This window comes from Vombatus ursinus, unplaced genomic scaffold (assembly GCF_900497805.2).
Source record: "Vombatus ursinus unplaced genomic scaffold, bare-nosed wombat genome assembly UNPS02009205.1, whole genome shotgun sequence".
NCBI lineage: Eukaryota > Metazoa > Chordata > Mammalia > Diprotodontia > Vombatidae > Vombatus > Vombatus ursinus.
The window spans coordinates 25,917,666-25,936,194 of NW_020948983.1; the positions used below are offsets into that span (position 1 = coordinate 25,917,666).

At 42.4% G+C, this 18,529-nt stretch overlaps 1 protein-coding gene and 1 pseudogene across 3 annotated transcripts in view; one reads left to right on the forward strand and one right to left on the reverse strand.

The window, feature by feature from the left end:
- The window catches only part of ABHD17C (abhydrolase domain containing 17C), a 67,818-nt gene extending 65,645 nt beyond the window's left edge, over positions 1–2,173 (reverse strand). For 2 of the 3 annotated variants that reach the window (XM_027851822.1, XM_027851821.1), the window contains exon 1: positions 1,563–2,173. In XM_027851822.1, coding sequence (XP_027707623.1) covers positions 1,563–2,173 — 611 coding nt within the window. The remainder of the gene's footprint in view (positions 1–1,562) is intronic. The other variant, XM_027851823.1, reaches the window with a different exon arrangement.
- Positions 2,174–2,356: 183 nt separating this feature from the next.
- Positions 2,357–18,529, forward strand: part of LOC114035658 — a 39,333-nt pseudogene continuing 23,160 nt past the window's right edge.

Genomic DNA, 18,529 nt, shown 5'->3' on the forward strand with positions numbered 1-18,529 from the left:
AAAATTTTCAATTATTTTACTGTAGCTAGTCCTTACTTACATAATGCTTTCAACAACAATCAGATGTGTCAAGCAGAGAACTACAAACCCTCACTATATTCAGAGGGCTTCTTACTACTTGTAGATTGTATCCAACATAGCTATATGTGATACAGATACATCTGAACCATTTCAAAAACCCTGTAATCCAAATAATTACATCATCTTCAGGATTTAAGGTTCTTCCTTATGTCACACTGTCATCAAGAACATGAGTAAGCAGCAGACGATAAATATGAGGGCACATACTTCCTTGTTGAGAAACTATTTCATTTATCCAGGGATGCAAAGGGTCATTTACGAACACATGTGTACACAAATAGAGAACAACAACAACATATAAATCCTAACAAAGCCCAGTCTCAAATAAAGGCTGAATAGCAGGAATAGTCATCTAATTCTGTACTTATATACAATAAACAGCCCTTTTCACAGACAGAAAAAAGATACCATGTCATTAATCTTCACCATCACTGTTTGTCTTGAGGTTGGCTGGAAAATATATTGCTGATGATACATTAACTGATGATGAAATCGGGGCATGAACTGGTAAAGTAATTTAGGCCACTTATAGATGTGGCCTAGACAAAAATAAAACCCAAGTTCCCTGCCAGTTCTATACACTAAGCCATGTCTTTTCTTATTACTGATGTGAATGCTAATTGAAGGACTCAAGATTCCCCACCCAATAACATCAAATTCAAACACAATCTGGATTAACAAGTAAACTAAGACTACAGAAAGTGACAGAATGACTAATCAATTTACCACCATCTCTTGAACTCAGTGGGCTTTAGCGACCCACCGGTATACCAACCTTTACCTGAAAGGACTACTTCAAGGACATGGAAGGTAGTTTGTTAGATCGGCATGCACTATTTGATTCGTAGCTCTCTTAAGATTGCTGGGAAAGAGGTGAACTTTTTTTTTGGGGGGGGGCAGTTTGATGAAGTGCCTTCTCTTAAAAATCAACATTAAAACAATTTTATTCAGACCCACTCTCCAAACCTAACTCACTATATTCTGCAACCTTCAGTTAACAGCCACAAAAGAACTGTTTTGGCAAACCTGATGAGACTCTTAAGTAGCCCTACATTGTGTCAAAGCAAGCAATCCTTTGAGTTTAGATCTGTCCAAGAACCTTGAGGACTTTTACTTTAAGCTTGGAACTAGAGGGAAAAGAAGAATAATAATAACAAATTTGGTCACAAGCCCTCATTTCTCCTCAGCACCTGAAGGGAAGAAGCTAAGGTCACCTCTCCCTCCATCCTTCTCCCAGCCCACAAGTGTCTAGTCTAGACAGACTCCCCCTCTTCCTTCTGCACCTGGGAGGAGGATCCACAGAATCCTCGTGCCCTACCTCGGGAGGGGGGCAGGAAGGGAGGGATGAGAAGGCAGAAGTTCTGGCCCGTGGTTTTCTGTTTGTTTGTACAAAAGGGCTGCTTCCTGACCCCCCCCCCCCCCGCTCAGGGGACGCCCAGACCCCGCTACCCCAGGCCCCTGGGGGCCGACGGACGGCTCACCGGGTTCGCAGGGCCTGCCAGGCGGCGTCGATGTCGGCGTAGAGGTTCTTCTCCGAGGGCTTGCCCGAGCTCACGCCGTAGCCCGAGTAGTCGTAGGAGAAGATGTTGCAGTTGATGCGGGAGCCGAGGCCGATGTAGAAGCTGCACATCTGGCCCAGGTCCACGGCGTTGCCGTGTGAGAAGAGCAGCGTGTACCGACTGCTGGGCGCGCAGCGGACGAACATGCAGCCCAGCCGGTTGTCGCGGGCGGTGCGGGAGAAGAAGACCTCGACGGCGTCCAGCTCGCGCTGCGAGTACTGCCAGTCCGCCCGCTCGCTCAGGTGCAGGCTGCACGCCCCGGGCGCTGCTGCAGCAGCCGCAGCCGCCGCCGCCGCTTCCTCGGACGGCTGCTGTTGCGGCTGCGGCTGCGGCGGCTGCTGCGGCGGCGCCGGAGCCGGAGCCTGGGCTGGCGGCTGCTCCCCGCGCTGCTCCGGGGCCAGCACGGTGTAGGTGGGCTCGGGCGGCAGGAAGGCGAGCTTGGCGGCGATGCGGCTGGGGCAGGGCGGGCAGCAGAAGAGCCAGCACAGCTCGCCGAGGGAGAAGCCGTTCATCCTGGGGCCTGGTTCGGGCATCGGGACGGACGGCCGCCCGCCAGCCCGCGCGGCGGAGGGGGAGGGGGCGGAGGACAGGGGTGGCTGGAGCCCGGGGGAGGAGGGCGGAGGCGGGGCCCGCCCGACTAATCGGCCCGGGCCGGCCCGACCTGCCGCGGCGCGGCGCCGGAGGGAGGTCACCAGCAGCGGCCCAGCGGCGGGCGCATGGCGCCGGCGCCTCAGGGCCGGGAGCGGGAGCCGGAGCAGCACACAAAGCGGAAGGCAGCGGCGGCGGCAGCGGCCATGGCCGGCTTCTCTTCGCCCCCCCACACACAAACACACACTCACACTCACATACACACACTCACTCACACACACCCCCTTCCCAACGCCGCCGCCGCCGCCACAACTTCCGGGTTAGGCTGCGGCCGCTACAGAATCTCCCCCTCCCCCAGGAGCCAGCCCACCTAAGCCGGCCGAGAGGCGCTGCAGCGGCGGCAGCGGCCCCGACCCGGGGCGGGGCGGGGCCCGGCGTCTCGTGGCGGGGCCGCGGCCCCGTGCGCCGGCGGGAGCGGGAGCGCGAGCACGAGCGAGGAGGGACCGCAGCCTCGTCCCGCAGGAGCCTGTGCGCTGCCCGAGGCATCCTGGGGGATCCGAGCGCGCGCCCACGACTGACCGGGGAGGGCGGGGGGGGAGGGGGGCCGGGTGGTCCCCGCTCGACCCACTCCCGACGGACACCTCGAAGGCCCGGCGTCCGAATGCCGCCTGCAGGGAGGGCCGGAAAGCTGGGGTGGGAATGGGGGTGCCTGAGGATTGTGGCCGTGAAGGAGGCTTTGTCCACCCAAAATACAATTCCTGAAAAATTGGGCCGGCAGAATGAAGGGTCCCAGTGGATAGCGCCCCGGGACTCTGGAACACCCGAGTTCGGACCTAGCTGTGTGACCCTGAGCAAGTCCCTTAACCCCGTTTGCTTCCATCCACTGGAGAAGGAAATGGCAAACCACTCCAGTATCTGTCGAGAAAACCCGGTGGACGGTATTGGTGTAATATGGGTTCGTGGAGTCACGAAGAGCCCGACGAGACTGAACGACAAAGTGGAAGGGAAACTGAGGCCCAGAGAAGTTAAAGTGATTGGCTGAAGATCACACTAGCAAATTGGCATTAACGCAGGAGCACACATTTAGAGCTGGAAGTCATCTCTGGGACCCCATCTCATTTTACAGATGAGGAAACTGAGGTCCAGAGAGCTTAATAGAGCCAAGGTCTGAACTCCAAAGAATCACAGAGTTGACAGTGACCCTAGAGATCATCTAGAGGTCAGTCCCCTAGTTTTATGAATGGGGAAACTGAGGCCCAGAGGTCAACCTTGTTATCTAACAAGTGACAAAGCCAGGATTAGAATGTATGATCCATGATATTTAAGCCGGAAGGTGTTCATTTAATTCAACTCCTCATTTTATAAATGAGAAAAATCAGTTCCAGAGAGGTAAAGACTTGACAGAGATCATACAGGTTTGGAATATCCACGCTGAGATTCAGACTGGGGTTCCCTAACCACCACCTTTTCTCTGTCAAAACTGGGGCTCTGTTGTGTAGTTACAGGATCACAGATTTAGAGTTCTAAGGACATTAAAAGGCATCTCCAACTCCTCGATTTTCCAATAAGGAATTGAGGCCCAGAGGAGATTTGCCATGATCTTGTAAGTAATAAGAGTAGGGCCTGGACCCCAAATCCAGCACTCTTTGTACTGTTTCTAGTTATGCCCCAAAAATGAGTCCAATGTGGAGCATGAACTCAAGCCTGTGTTTGAGTCTTATGCTCCTGACTGAGCAAGTCAAGCAAGTTCAGAGCTCTTTCCAATACATCACACTGCCTTTCTGTGAACCCAAAACTTGACCTGTTTTCCTCTCCCTAAAGTGTAACACACTGCCTCTTTTTAAATTACAGGGATACCTCTTCTTAACTGGTGTTGGTGGAGGAGAGAGGGGATAAAAATTAATTCCTACTTTATGGGAAATTATAAGGGTTTTTTTTTCCACTTCAATGATAGCATTGTTTTCAGGTAAATGCATTGACATCTAGTGTATCCTAATCTGTGTGAAAAGAACAGAGTTTTGCTGTATATGATGATTTGCCAAATTAAGAATGACATTCTATTCCAAGTCTCAAGCCTGGTAGTACTAAGAGTGGTTTACTACAATATTGTTATCCACCTGCTTTTCTGAGATTTCTTTTTTGTTTCTAGCATGTCTAAATGTGGTTTTCATTGTTAAACATAATTTCATAACCTTTTGTATAATTTGAGCCTGCTCTGAATATTAATAGCAGGCATATACATTTTTTTTTTTAATGTGACCATCCATGCTTTGAAACTTTCTGTGTTCTTGTTGCCAACATGAGGCCTTCAACACTTCCTTGTTTCACTGAGCTGGCAACCCAGTTCTCTTTCAGGAATTGACAGAAGGCACTGTGCCCAGTTACAAAGTCAGGGCAGTTAGGGACAGTGAAATTGGCAGGATCATCACAACTGGGGAGGGGGGAGGGGGGAGGGGAAAGGAAAGAAAACACAGGTGTCCAAAAAGGAAATTGGCTTTTATGTCGTCATTTAATGATCTAGTTCTGTTGACAGGAAAATAAAACTGGAGCCCCTTAAATACAAATTCCCTTGCAACTACCATTTGTGGTTACCTGAAAAACTTGGGAAAAACATCAACAACCCAAACCCTACTTCGCTATAGTATCATTGATTTAAAGGTTCTCCTTTGTGATATAGTTCAACCCTCTGATTTTACAGAGGAAGAAACTGAGGCCCAGACTGGTTACACAACTTGCCCAAAATCATGTGTCACTTAAGAAATGTCTTTAAAATATCTCACCATAGAATTAAAATTAGAAAGAACTTAACGATTATCTTGTCTAGCCTCTTCAACTATGATTAAAGAAAGAAAAGATTAGTAAAAACATTTAGTTCTAGTTTTAAGGATATTTGTATCTGGTAAAGTTAGTTGTTTTTTTATGTCACAGTACTGAACTATCATCTATTCACAAATTTTAATAATCTTTTATTTTAATAAACGTCACCTAAATTCTCCACCCCCTCACCTCTCTTAGAAAACCATTCCACCTAACAAAAAAGGGGTTTTTTTTGTTTGTTTTAAATCAATTATGTTTTACCTACTGTCAGGTTTCTGAAATGTTCCTCTCACATTATGGATGCAATGTGGAATAGCAGAAAGGGCATGGAAACAGGAGTGTTGGAGAACTAGGTTCTAATCTTTATTCTGCCAGTAACTATCCTTGTGACTTTGAGCAAATCATTTAAACTCTATGAGTCTCACTTATCTAGTTGGTCAAATGAGAGAACTGGACTTAAATCAACAACCACCTTTTTTTCTTTTCAATCCAACAAGCATTTATTGAGTCAACTGTGTGCACTTGCTCTCTAAATTCCTTTCCAGCTCTAAAATCCCATGATTCTCTGTAATTCCAGAAACACATTTAAAGTCCTAAATGTTTTGTTATTTTACATTTGCTTAATAGCAAATACTCTGCATCTGTCGTAATAAGTGACTAGCTATTGTATATCAGTGTAAATGGTACGACATTATGATGTTTGTGGCTTCCTCTCATGTTTTTACATTTTTAGTTTACCAAAGAGGCTTGTCTTTGTTTAAGTGGATATTAAACATGGAAGTAAAAGAAGGTAACTGTGGATTCTCAGTGCATATAGAGGAACAACCCAACGCAATAGATATCATTTACTTTGTAAAGTACACCTTTGGATATATGACCTTGTAATCCATAACATTAAAATATTATGAAGCCTAGTTGGGGAAAAGTAGAAGAATGATCTAATTTCCCCATCTAATCATCATTTTCCACAATTCCACTCGCCTAGATTTACTACCTTGGTGTCAATCTCCTCACACTCGCTCCATATATATACAATCAGTTGCTGAATCATTCCTGTCTCCACAACATCCCTCATATCTGTGCCCAGCTTTCTACTCACACATTCACCATCCTGGTTCAGGCCCTCCTCACCTCTCACCTCAACTATTGAGATAACTTTCTGGTAGGTCTGTTCTCCTCAAGCCTTTCCTCACACCAATTCAGTCTATCACAGGGCAACCAAAATGATTTTCTTAAAGCACAAAGTTAACCATGTGACACTCCTCTCCCTTACCTCCATATTTAAACTCCAGTGGCTTTCTATCATCTCTAGGATCAAATATAAATTCTGATGGTTTTTAAAGCTCTTCATAATTTGACCCCTCCCTACTTTTCCAGTTTTCTTAAGCATATACTCCCTTCCATGCATCTACAATCTAGGCAAACTGGTCTATTTGCTGTGCCCCACACATGACACGCCATCTCATTTCTTATATTTGTGTTAGTTGTACTCCATACCTGGAATACTTTCTATCCTCATCTCTGCCTCTTCAAATCCCTGGTTTCCTTCAAAACTTGGCTCAAGTACCACCTTTCCTGATCTGCCTAATCCATTGATGGGGTGATGGGCCATGGACCCTGAGTTTTCCCACACAACCCAGTCCCTGACTGGGTGCACCCTGAATTTTGGAAAAGCAAGTGGCAAAGAGGTCCTAGGAAAGGTGAGTAAAATTCCACCAACAATGGAAGTCAGCCCAAGAAAGATGAAGCTTGCTCAAGAATGAAATTATGACAACACAAAGGGAAACAATACTGAAGAGGAGGTCAAATGGGATTTGTCTGAAGACACCACTATGTATGCACCAACCAACTCAGATTTTAAAAAGAAAGAAATGGAAGATAGAAGCAAGGCTGGTAATAGAGAATTAATATGAAGGTGGCATGGTCCCATAAAAATAATATCAGAAATGTGAAATCTCAGATTAAACTGAGGCTGTTGAGAGAAGCTAAGGACAATAGAAAAAGCTTCTGCCTTGGGGCTTTTGTGTGTGTATGTGTTTTCTCTTTTTAGCTATATTAGAAGAAAAATAAGGATCAAAGAAGGCTTAGGGCTTCTGCTTGGGATCGATGGGACAATGATAACTAACAACAGAGAGGAGGTGCAGCTGCTTATGTTTTATTTTTCTTCTACCTGTCAGGGACAATGACATTTCCTGAAAATCACACACACACACACACACACACACACACACAATGACTGTTGATCGAAAAGCATTTATTCATTATTTAATAGGTGCAAAGAATGGTATTAAGTGCTGGGGATATAAAGAAAGACAAAAAAGAGTCCCTCACCACAAGAAACTCATATCTCCAGTACTTAGCACAGTACTGAGTGCTTAATAAATGCAGTTGACTGACTTACTGTTGTGTGAAGGAAGGCTTAGATTTGTTTGTTTGACCCCAGAGGATATAACCAGGAACAATGGATGGATGTTGAAAAGAAGCAAATTTAGACTATGTCAAAAACAACTTCTTTCTTTTTTATGATAATTTTTGTTTATTCCATTAAATATTTCCCAATTACATCTTTAAAAAATTTAACTCATTTAAAAAAAATTGAGTTCCAGGGCAGCTACATGGCACAGTGGATAGAGCACTGGCCCTGAAGTCAGGAGGACCTGAGTTCAAATCCAGTCTCAGACCAAACACTTGACACTTACTAGCTGTGTGACTCTGGGCAAGTCACTTAACCCCAATTGCCTAAAAAAGAAAAAACAAATTGAGTTCCAAACTATTTCCCTTCCACACAAATCCCCTCTTTGAAAAGGTAAACAATTTGATATCAATTACACAAGTGGAGTTATGTTCCACAGGTATGTATGATCTTTGGCCTTGTACTTTCCTATCTCTCTACATTCTCCCTTGCAAGCTCTTCCATTCCCATGGCTCAATTATTGTCATTGCAGATTACCCACACATCCATCTCTCCTGCCCTAACTTCTCCCCTAAACTCTGTCCCTGCATTTGCAATGACTTGTGGAAAATCTGGATTCTTATGCTCAATTAACCTCAAACTTAACTCTCAAAATCAATATGTTCAAATCAAAATTCATCATCTTATCCCCTCCAAAAAAACCTGTTCATTCCTTTTTTCTGTTGATGACACCAATTAAACTCAAATCCTCAGTCTCAAATATATTTTACTTTTTCCTTCTTTATCCTGCTATCCTATCAGTTGCCAAGTCCTATTAATTGTATGTCAATCAATTGTATATATCTTCTTCCCATCCTGTCTTTCAATTTCCACTGATACCATCCTACTTTGGACCCTTATTACCTTTCACTTGGACTACTGCCATAGCTTCCTAACTCATTTTCTTGCCTCCTGTGTCTTCTTTCTTAAATTCATCTTGTATCACATCATTGCCAAAGTAATCTTCCTAATGCATATGTCTGATCATGCCATTCTCTTGCTCAACCCTTCTTTGGCTTCCAGTTGCCTATGGAATACAATGCATACTCCTTTCAGAACTTCTACAACCAGACTTCAATTTTCCTATCCTTAGTACACTCTGTTCTTCTTTCACATAGTCTAATTCCATCCAAATTATATTATTTGCGATATCCTCATTTCATTGCTTTTTTTCCACCTTTGTACATTTGTGGATGCCTTCCATTGTATTTAGAAGCCAGATTACAAGGTGGTAAGAAGAGTGAGAAGAGAGAAAGTAGAGCTACCTATTGTAGAGTCTTTTCAAGGAGTTTAGCTTCAAAGGGCAAATGAGATTTATGGTTATCAGGAATGGCAGGATCAAATGAGGGTTTTTTTTTTTCAGAATAGGGAATACATGGGCATGTTTGTGGGCAGTAGGAAATGAGCCAGTAGGGAGGGAGAGATTGAAAATAAGTGAAAGAGGTAGGATAACAGATGGAGCAATCTTTTGGAGGAAACAGGATGGAATGGGATTGCTTAAAACAAATAGAGAGGTTAGTACTAGTGAGAAGTAAGGCCAGTTCATCATGTGAAACAGAGGTGAATGAGGAGAAAGTGGCAAAGGCTCCTGAGTGATAGGAGATGAGCAAGGGGGGAAAAGAGGGTGAATGGCTTCATTTTTTTTTCTGTAAAATATGTGGTAAGGTTCTCAGCTTAGAGAGTAGGGGCGGAGGAGACAGAACCATGGGCTTTTTTTTTTCTTTCACGAAACCTAAGCTTGAATCCCAGCTCTGACACTTACTAGCCAAGACAATGAACGAGCAAGATAACTTAATCTCTATGTGCCTCTGATTCCTCATATGTGTAAACAGGGCTTCTCCAGGTGTGCCCAGAACACCAAGCATGGAGGCATCCCAAGGAACCTTTGGAGAGTGTCCAGATTGCCCAGCCTGGAGGCCTCTGCACCACCTACCATGTGGGTGAGTGTAGTCTCCTCTGATTGGCTGCACCCAGTGTCTATCTTTAAAATGGGCAAAACTGAGACAGTCTCTCTCTTTTTTTCTGCTAGACTCTTTCTGATTAGTGCTTCTTCCTGTTTTGCACAGAGGGTGAAGATCACAATTCGCCCAGATCTTGGGCACTATGAGCTAAACTGGGGAGCTAAATTGAGGGACCTCCTTCCCTATTCCCTCTCTTTTACCTTGAGAAGTGGGCCTTGGGGTATTTATTTCTGTTCTGTGTTGTTTGTCCTTTTCATTTTCAGGTGCCGGTAATGTTCCCCTCCAAACCCAGGAATTCAAGCCATGGTGACCTTGGAGCTAGAATTGTGGCAGGATGGTGCAGCCAGCTAGCCCAGCAGGAAGGCTTAGAGAAACCAGGGTATCTGGGATTTGAGGCTTAGGGGATAGATGGGCGGTGGAGGGGTGAATGGGAGAGGTTGGGGGAAATTTGGACTTGGAGCTGGGACTGTGATCTATAGGAATTGTGCTAAACTATGAACTTATTCTCATCCCCTTCTCTGGAGAATGAATTGGAAGTGGAGTTGGGGAAGAAAATTATGCCTCTGAAGGTTGAGGGAGTAATTTTGTATATTTTTGATCATACCTATTGAAATAAACATTTCTGTGTAAAAGCTAATCTGACCATTAGTGGTTAAATGGAAGTGGAGTATAGGGGACAATACCCCCTACACTCAGGGCAACATCATCAGTAGGAGATGGAGCTATTTTCGGACAAACTAGGTGCCCCCAATCCCTTTAAGGGTATTAGAGAACATTGGGGGAAGAGTGAAATGTAACTTACCTGGTTTTCAGGCAGTGGAGGCCAGAGTATTGTGTATTACATATGAAAAATTGAAATATAAAACTCATTACTCACCTTAAGGGATATTGTAATTTTTCCTCCTTAGAGGTCTTAATGCAAAGCCTGAATGATAACGATTTTTCAGGCATGTTAAAATGAGGTTTGTGAAGAAAGAATTTGTAAACATGTACTATTTTTTATGTATATGGGTCCTTTTTCTTTGACCTCTTTAGGGTATAGGCCTAGTATAAAAAGCATTCATTAAGCACTTACTTAAGTACCAAACACCTTGCTAAGCCCTGGGGATACAATTAAAGAAAAGATAGTCTCTGCCTTCAAGGAGTTTACATTCTTTTTTTTTTTTAATTTAATTCATTTATTTTTAATTTTCAACATTCACTTCCATAAGATTTTGAGTTTTAATTTCCTCTTCCCCCCACTTTTTCTGCCCGCCTCAGACAGCACACAATTTGATATAGGCTCTACGTATACATTCATGTTAAGCATATTTTCCCATTAGTCATGATGTAAAGAACAATTAGAACTAATGGGAGGAGCCACAAGAATGAAGCAATAAAACAAAACAACAAAGGAAAAGGAGAGCAAATAGTATGCTTCCATCTGCATTCAGACTCCATATTTCTTTCTCTGGGTGTGGGTAGCAATTTCCATCATGAATCTTTTGGAGTTGTCTTAGATTCTTGGGTTACTGTAAAGAGTCAAGTCTATCAAAGTCAGGCATCCCATAATGTGGCTGTTACTGTATACAATGTTCATTTGGTTCTACTAATTTCACTCTGTATCAGTTCATGTAAGTCTTTCCAAGTTTTTTTGAAGTCTGCCTACTCATCTTTTCTTATAGCACAGTAGTATTCCATTACATTTATATACCACAACTTGTTCAGCCATTCCCCAATTGGTGGGCATCCTCTCAATTTCAATTCTTTGCCACCACAAACAGAGCTGCTATAAATATTTTGTACATATGGGTCCTTTTCCCGTTTTTATAATCTTTTTGGGATACAGACCTAGAAGTGGCATTGCTGGGTCAAAGGGTATGCACAATTTTATAGCCCTTTGGGCATAGCTCCAAATTGCTCTCCAAAATGGATGCATCATTTCATAACTCCACCAACAATATATTAGTGTTCCTATTTACCCATGTCTTCTCCAAAGTTTATCATTGTTCTGTTTAGCAAAGTTGCAGGATGTAAAACAAGTCCACACAAATCATCGGCATTTCTATGTATTACTAACAATGCCCAGCTGCAAGAGATGGAAGGAGAAATTCCATTTAAAATTACTGTAGACACTATAAAATATTTGAGAGTCTACCTGCCAAAACAAAACCAGGAACTATATGAAACAATTGCAAAACACTTTTCACACAAATAAAATCAGATCTAAATAACTGGAAAAATATCAGTTGTTCATGAGTAGGCCCAGCTAATATAATAAAAATGACAATTCTGCCTAAATTAATTTACTTATTCAGTGCCATACCAATCAAGCTACCAAAAAATTATTTTATAGAACTAGAAATAAACAATAACAAAATTAATCTAGAAGAACAAAAAGTCCAGAATATCAAAGGAACTAATGAAAAGAAATGCAAGTAAAGTGGCCTAGCTGTTCCTGATCTTAAATTGTATTATAAAGCAGCAATCAGCAAAACTACTTGGTACTAGCTAAGAAATAGAGCGGTGGATCAGTGGAATAGGTTATGCAAGACACAGTAGTCAATGACTATACTAATCTACTATTTGGTAAATCCAAAGACTCTAGCTTCTGGGATAAGAAATCACTATTTAGCAAAAACTGCTCAGAAAACTGGAAAAATGTATGGCAGAAGGGCATAGACCAACATCTTATATGCCAAGATAAAGTCAAAATGGATACATCATTTAGATATAAAGACTGATACTGTAAACAAACTAGGAGAGCAAGGAATAGTTTACCTTTCAGATCTATGGAGAAGGGAAGAATTTATGATCAAACAAGAAATAGAGAACATTATGAAATGCAAAATGGACAATTGTGATTACATTAAATTGAAAAGTTTTTGCACAAATAAATCAATGCATCCAAGATTAGGAGGGAAGCAGAAAACTGGAAAGAATTTTCACAACCAGTGTCTCTGATGAAGACTCATTTCTAAAATATATAGAGAACTGAGTCAAATTTATAAGAATACAAGGTATTCCCCAATTGATAAATGGTCAAAGGATATGAACAGGCAGTTCTCAGAGGAAGAAATTAAAACTATCTATAGTCATATGAAAAAATGTTCTAAATCACTATTGATTAGAGAAATACAAATCAAAACAACTCTCAGGTACCACATCACACCTATCAGATTGGCTAACATGACAAAACAGGAGTTCACATTCTAATGGAGGAGACTACACAGCAGGGAATGGTGAACTGGGAGGGGCACTTTTTTATGAACATTAAAAGGATTGTGAGTGAGGGCATTGAGGAGTACCTGGATATATGTCATCAAGACACAATGCTAGGGGCAGCTAGGTGGCACAGTGAATACAGCACTGGCCCTGGAGTCAGGAGGACCTGAGTCCAAGCTGGCTTCAAACACTTGACACTTACTAGCTGTGTGACCCTGAACAAGTCACTTAACCCATTGCCTAGCAAAAAACAAAAACAAAAACAAAAACAAAAAAACACAAAACAAAAAAGACACATTGCTAGCTGATTAGGTCTTGGTTTGTGGTTCCAGAATTGGGAGGGAAATAAAGGTTACACACAGTTGTCAAAGAGGCCGTGTTTTGAGTAGCTGAAGTTAATGGATCCAGCCTTATCTTACTCATCTTACCTTCCTGTATTTTATGCTTCAGCCAAACTAGATTTCTTGGTACATGCTTTTACATTCCCACCTTGATGTTTCCTGTGCTCTCTCCTACCCTCTCGATAATGACTTCCACAAAATACTCAAATAGATATGTACAATCTGAGCCCCAAAGTCCATTGGTTTTGGACTCTCTCCTTATTGGTGGAGATCAATGCCCTATGCGTGTGTGAGGGGCAGAGCTGAGTTGGTGAGAAGTGGCAGGGAAGAGGGCTCCTTTCTGTACTCTTACCGAGTTCAGGCTCTGCAAAATTGTTTTGGACACCTCTGGCTTCCAGCTTTGAGAAAGAAGATGGATAATGTCATCCCTACTTCACATTGCTAAAGGGAAAATAAGACTTTAGGAAGAAGCCAACATGCGAAGAGCTAGCAGTCTCTATCATGTCCCTATCCCTGGCTGACTGTACTAGAGTCTTTGGGGAATTTTCCCTTAAGTGAGAGCTGGGATTCTTTCTCTATTGAACTGAGTTACCTCAATCCCAATGGGAGAGCTCCTTCATTCTGTATCGTATTCTGTATATATTCCCCAAATATGCTTTCTTTAATTTCTGTTTTGAATTCAACTTGGATAAATAGGTTTTTTTTGTTGTTGTTGTTGGCGGTGGCGTTTTGTTTTGTTTTGTTTTGTTTTTGCTATCTGCTATGTGTGTTCATTGTGGAACTGGTATTTGAAGGAAGTCAGGCCTTGGATAAAAAACCTGGGCCCCTTCTTTCCCTATTAATGAATAGAGATCAGAAGTTTAGCTTGAACATGAAAATCACATCCCCTAGACCAGGGTTGGGGAACTCCGACTTCAAGGTCACATGTGGCCTTCTAGGTCCTTGGGTGAGGCCTTTTGACTGAATTCAGGTTTTACAGAACAAATCCTTTTATTAAGGGGATTTGTTCTGTGAAGTTTGGGTTCAGTCAAAGGGCTGCACTTGAGGACCTAGAAGGCCACATTTGGTCTCAAGGCCAAAGGTTCCTCTCCCCTGCCCTAGACTAATAGTGTTTACAGGGGCAGATAGGTACAGTTCTACCCTGGTATCCCCTCCTTATCTGAGGAGAGCAGAGTGGCCAAGCTTCTGGCCCCAACCTCCTTCTTCCACTCCTTGAAGGAATTGAAGTTTCCCTTGGAGAAGGATAGGAGGAGAAGAGACTAGAAATGTCTATTCTGCCTCCCTTTGATCCATACAACACCACCCCCATGTTATATTTGGGGGACTGCCTTACTACATAGTGATCTATGTAATCTCATTTGTTTAGATGGGATATCCCAAGTAAATAATGACCATTTGCTCTGGGGATATCACAAAGCAGTTTGCACCTTTCTAACATATTTAACTATTTTCCTTGTGTTAGTGATCAGCAACCTCACACTTAGTCATGCTCTTCCCATACCACTGATCCCAAACCCCAAGCTGTCATTAGTCTGTTAATAAAGAATGTTCATTAATAGACTGTTCTCTATCCCCACTGCCCACTCAATTATTCTCATCCCCCTCAACCCAACACCCTCTAATGTCTCACTCTAAAGCTATTCACCCTTTCCAAGGTGCTCTCTGGATACTTGCTATGTGGAGGAAACACTCTCATCTTAAATCTTTTCCTTTCCCCTTTTTTTCTACTGCTAGAGGCAGCTAGTGGCATAGTAGATAGAGTACTGGGCCTAGAATCAGGAAGATCTGAGTTCAAATATGACGTCAGACACTTACTAGCTATGTGACCACTGTTTACCTCAATTTCCTCCACTGTAAAATGGTGATAATAATAGAACCTACCTTGCCAGGTTGTTGTGAGTATCAAATGAGATAATATTTGTAAAAACATGTAGCACAGTTCCTGGCACATAATAGGTACAATACACATGCTTATTCCCTTCCTGTCTGACTCTTATTGAGACCTGGCTCCCTCCTAATGACACAGCCTCCCTGGCCACCATTTACAGCACTGGTTGCACATTTACTCCTTTCCCTCAACTCATTGGTCAAGGTGGAAGAGGTGGAATCCTCCTTTCTTCCCATGGCCACTTCTAGGCTCTTTTTTTTACTTCTATCCTTTGGTAACCCTACTCCTTGGAGCTTCACTTAATCCATATTTACTAACGAATCAGTTCTGGCAACTGTTGTCCCCCAACCTCCAGATCACTTCCCATCTTTTCCTTACTGAGTTCAGTGCCTGGCTCACAGTCTTTCTTTCCTCCCTAATTCCAGCCAGGCTAGGGGACTCCAACATACATGCTGATACTCCTTCAAACATATGCATACTACCCTACCTGACTTTCCAGTTCCTCAATTTGCTCTTTTCCCATGCGAACTCCTTCACCTCCCACCTTAGCTACACACAGAAAGTCACCAGATTGCTTTTGATCTTGCTATCTCCCACAAATAACTCCACTTGCATGTTTATAAACTCTGATATTCCCTTTTATGATCACAATCTATTGTCATTCTCCCTTTCCCTTTCCCTTTCCCTTCCCATATCAAACCCCACTCTTTGTCTGCACCATGGCTTTTGATCTCCTGGCTTTTTAGTGTTTTCCCAGATCATTGCCCCTACACTTTTTTATTTCCCCATCTTGACCCTTTAGTAAACCAGTTCAGCTTTTCACCATCCTCTTCTCCTGAGTCCTTTCCCCTTTTTTATGCTATTGCTGACCTTACCCTGCTGAGTCATACCCCTGGATTACTCCTACCATCTTCTCCTTTTATCTTTCCTCACATGTTGCTGAATGAAACTGGAGAAAATCATGAAATCGTGCCAATTGAATCTACTACAAAATTGTTGTGTATTCTCAACTGGACCCTCATTGTAGCCAGGCAATTCTTTTATACCTCCATAATTAACTCACTTTCCCACTCATCACAGCAGCTTTTCCAAATATTTTCATCCTTGCTCCAACTTCCCATAGCTTCCCTCCTTCCCCTCTCTGCCTACTCTCAGCTAAGAACCTTGCATCATATTTCACTGAAAAAATTGGAATCATTCATGGAGATTCCTCTTTCCCTCTCCTCAGCCCATATCATCTCAATGCCTTCTGCTACCTTCTGTCATCTCCTCCTTTACCTCTATCTCACATTATGTGGTGGCCCTTCTCCTTGTCAAGGCAAATCTTTCTACATGTGTAAGTGATTTCATTCCACACCATCTTCTCCAGCAGATTGCCACCTCTATCACCCCCACTATAACTTATATTCTCTCTCTCCCTATCTCCTGGCTGCTACTCTACTGTCTACAAACATATCCATGTCTTCCCCATTCTCAGAAATCCTCATTTCATTCATCTGTCCCTGTTAGCCATCATTCTATATCTCTCTTCCTTTTTATGGCTAAACTCCTTGGAAAGACTGTCTACAATAGCTGCCTCCACTATCCTCTCACTCTCTTCCTAATTCTCTAGAATCTGGCTTCTGAACTCCTCATTCAACCAAAACCATTCTCCCCAAAGTTACCAACAAAGTTTTAATTACTAAATCTAATTGACTTTTTTTTCAATCCTAATCCTTCTTGATCTCTCTCTGTAGCCTTTGACATCATCAGTCACCTTCTCTTTGATAACTCTCTCTAAGATTTTGGGACATTATTTTCTCCTGGTTCTCCTCTTACCTATCTGACCATTTCTTAGTGTTCTGTGCTAGATCTTCATCCAGATCACATCTGCTAACACTGAATGTGTGCCAGAGCTCTGTCCTGGGTCCTCTTTTCATCTCACTATATACTATTCTACTTGGTGATCTCATCAATTCTCATGGATTTAGTTATCATCTCTGTGCTAATGCTCCTCAAATCTATTTATACAGCCCTAACCTCTCTCCTGACCTTCAGTCTCCCATCTCTTGCTGCCTATTGGATATCTTGAACTGGATGGCCATAAATATTTTAACTCAAGATATCTAAAATTGAACTCATCTTTCTTCCTAAACCTGCCCTTCTTCTTAACTTACCCAAGGTACAAACATCCTCAATCCCTCAGGCTCAGAACATTAGAGTCGTCCTGGACTCCTCACTATAATACAAAATATACAAATACAAAATACTCTGTTTGGCATTAAAAACCATTCATAACCTAGCTCCCTCCTACCTTTCCATGTTCTTACACATTACTCCCCAACACTGGCCTTCTGTCCCTTCCACGAACAAGACATTACATCTCTTGTTCTGGGCATTTTCTCTGACTGTATTCCATGCCTGGGCTTCCCTGAATTCCTTTAAATCTCAACTAAAATCCCATCTTTTACTGGAAGCCTTCTCCAACCCCTCTTAATTTTAGTGCCTTCTTTCTGTTAATTATTTCTTATTCATCCTGTATGTAGCTTGCTTTGCATATATTTGTTTGTTTGTCTCCCTTACTAGACTGTAAGCTCCTTGAGGGCAGGGACTGTCTTTTTCCTCTTTTGTATCCATAGCACTTAGCACAGTGCCCTGGCATATAGTAAGCACTTAATAAATGTTTATTGATTGATTGATTGTCAAAATTATCTTCCTAAGGGGCATGTCTGTCCATGCCATGCCCCTATTCAATAAACTCCAGTGACTCCACATCACCTCCATGATCAAATATAAAATCCTGTTTGGCATTCAAAACATCATTCATAATATCTCCACCATCACCTTTTTAGTCTTCTTGCACTTTACACTGTCTGCCTCCATGTACACTGTAGTCCAGGAAAACTGGCCTCCTTGCTTTTTCTCAAACAAGACAACCCATCTCCCAACTCCAGGCATTTTCGCTGGCTTTCCATCAGTCTTGGAATGCTTTCTCTTCTCATCTCCACCTCCTGACTTCTCTGGTTTCTTTCAAGTCTCTCTAAAAGCCCAGTTTCTCCAGGAATCCTTTTTCTGATCGCCCATAATTCTAGGCCCCTACCTCTATCAGTTATATGTAATTTATCCTGTATATATCTTTTTGTACATAGTTGTTTGCATGTTGTCTCTCCCATTCAACTGTGATTTCCTTGAGAGCCCAGACTGTGCTTTTACATTTCCTTGAATCCTCAGTGCTTAGCATAGTGTCTGACACATAGTAGGCAATGAAATATTTATTGAATAACTGGTTGATTATCTTGTGTATTTTCTATTATAGTTGTTTGTGTATTTGTCATATCCCATTATTAGAGTACAATTCCCATTAAAGTGGATACCTTGACTTTCCTGAACTATATTTAACACAATCCCTAGAATAATGCTTTTACTGAAGGCAGTTAGTATATGTGCACACATCATTCAACTAATAAATATGTATTAATGTTGTGATAAGTGAGATGTTACTATCTATTGTTGAACTATATAAAAAAGGTCTGGAATCAGTGAACTCATCTCTTGCATATGGTAAGCAACAAATACAACTCAGCACATTTTTAATTCTTGTCTAAAATTGTCCTATTGATATAGCCTGGGCAACTAGGTGGTGCAGTGGATAGAGCACC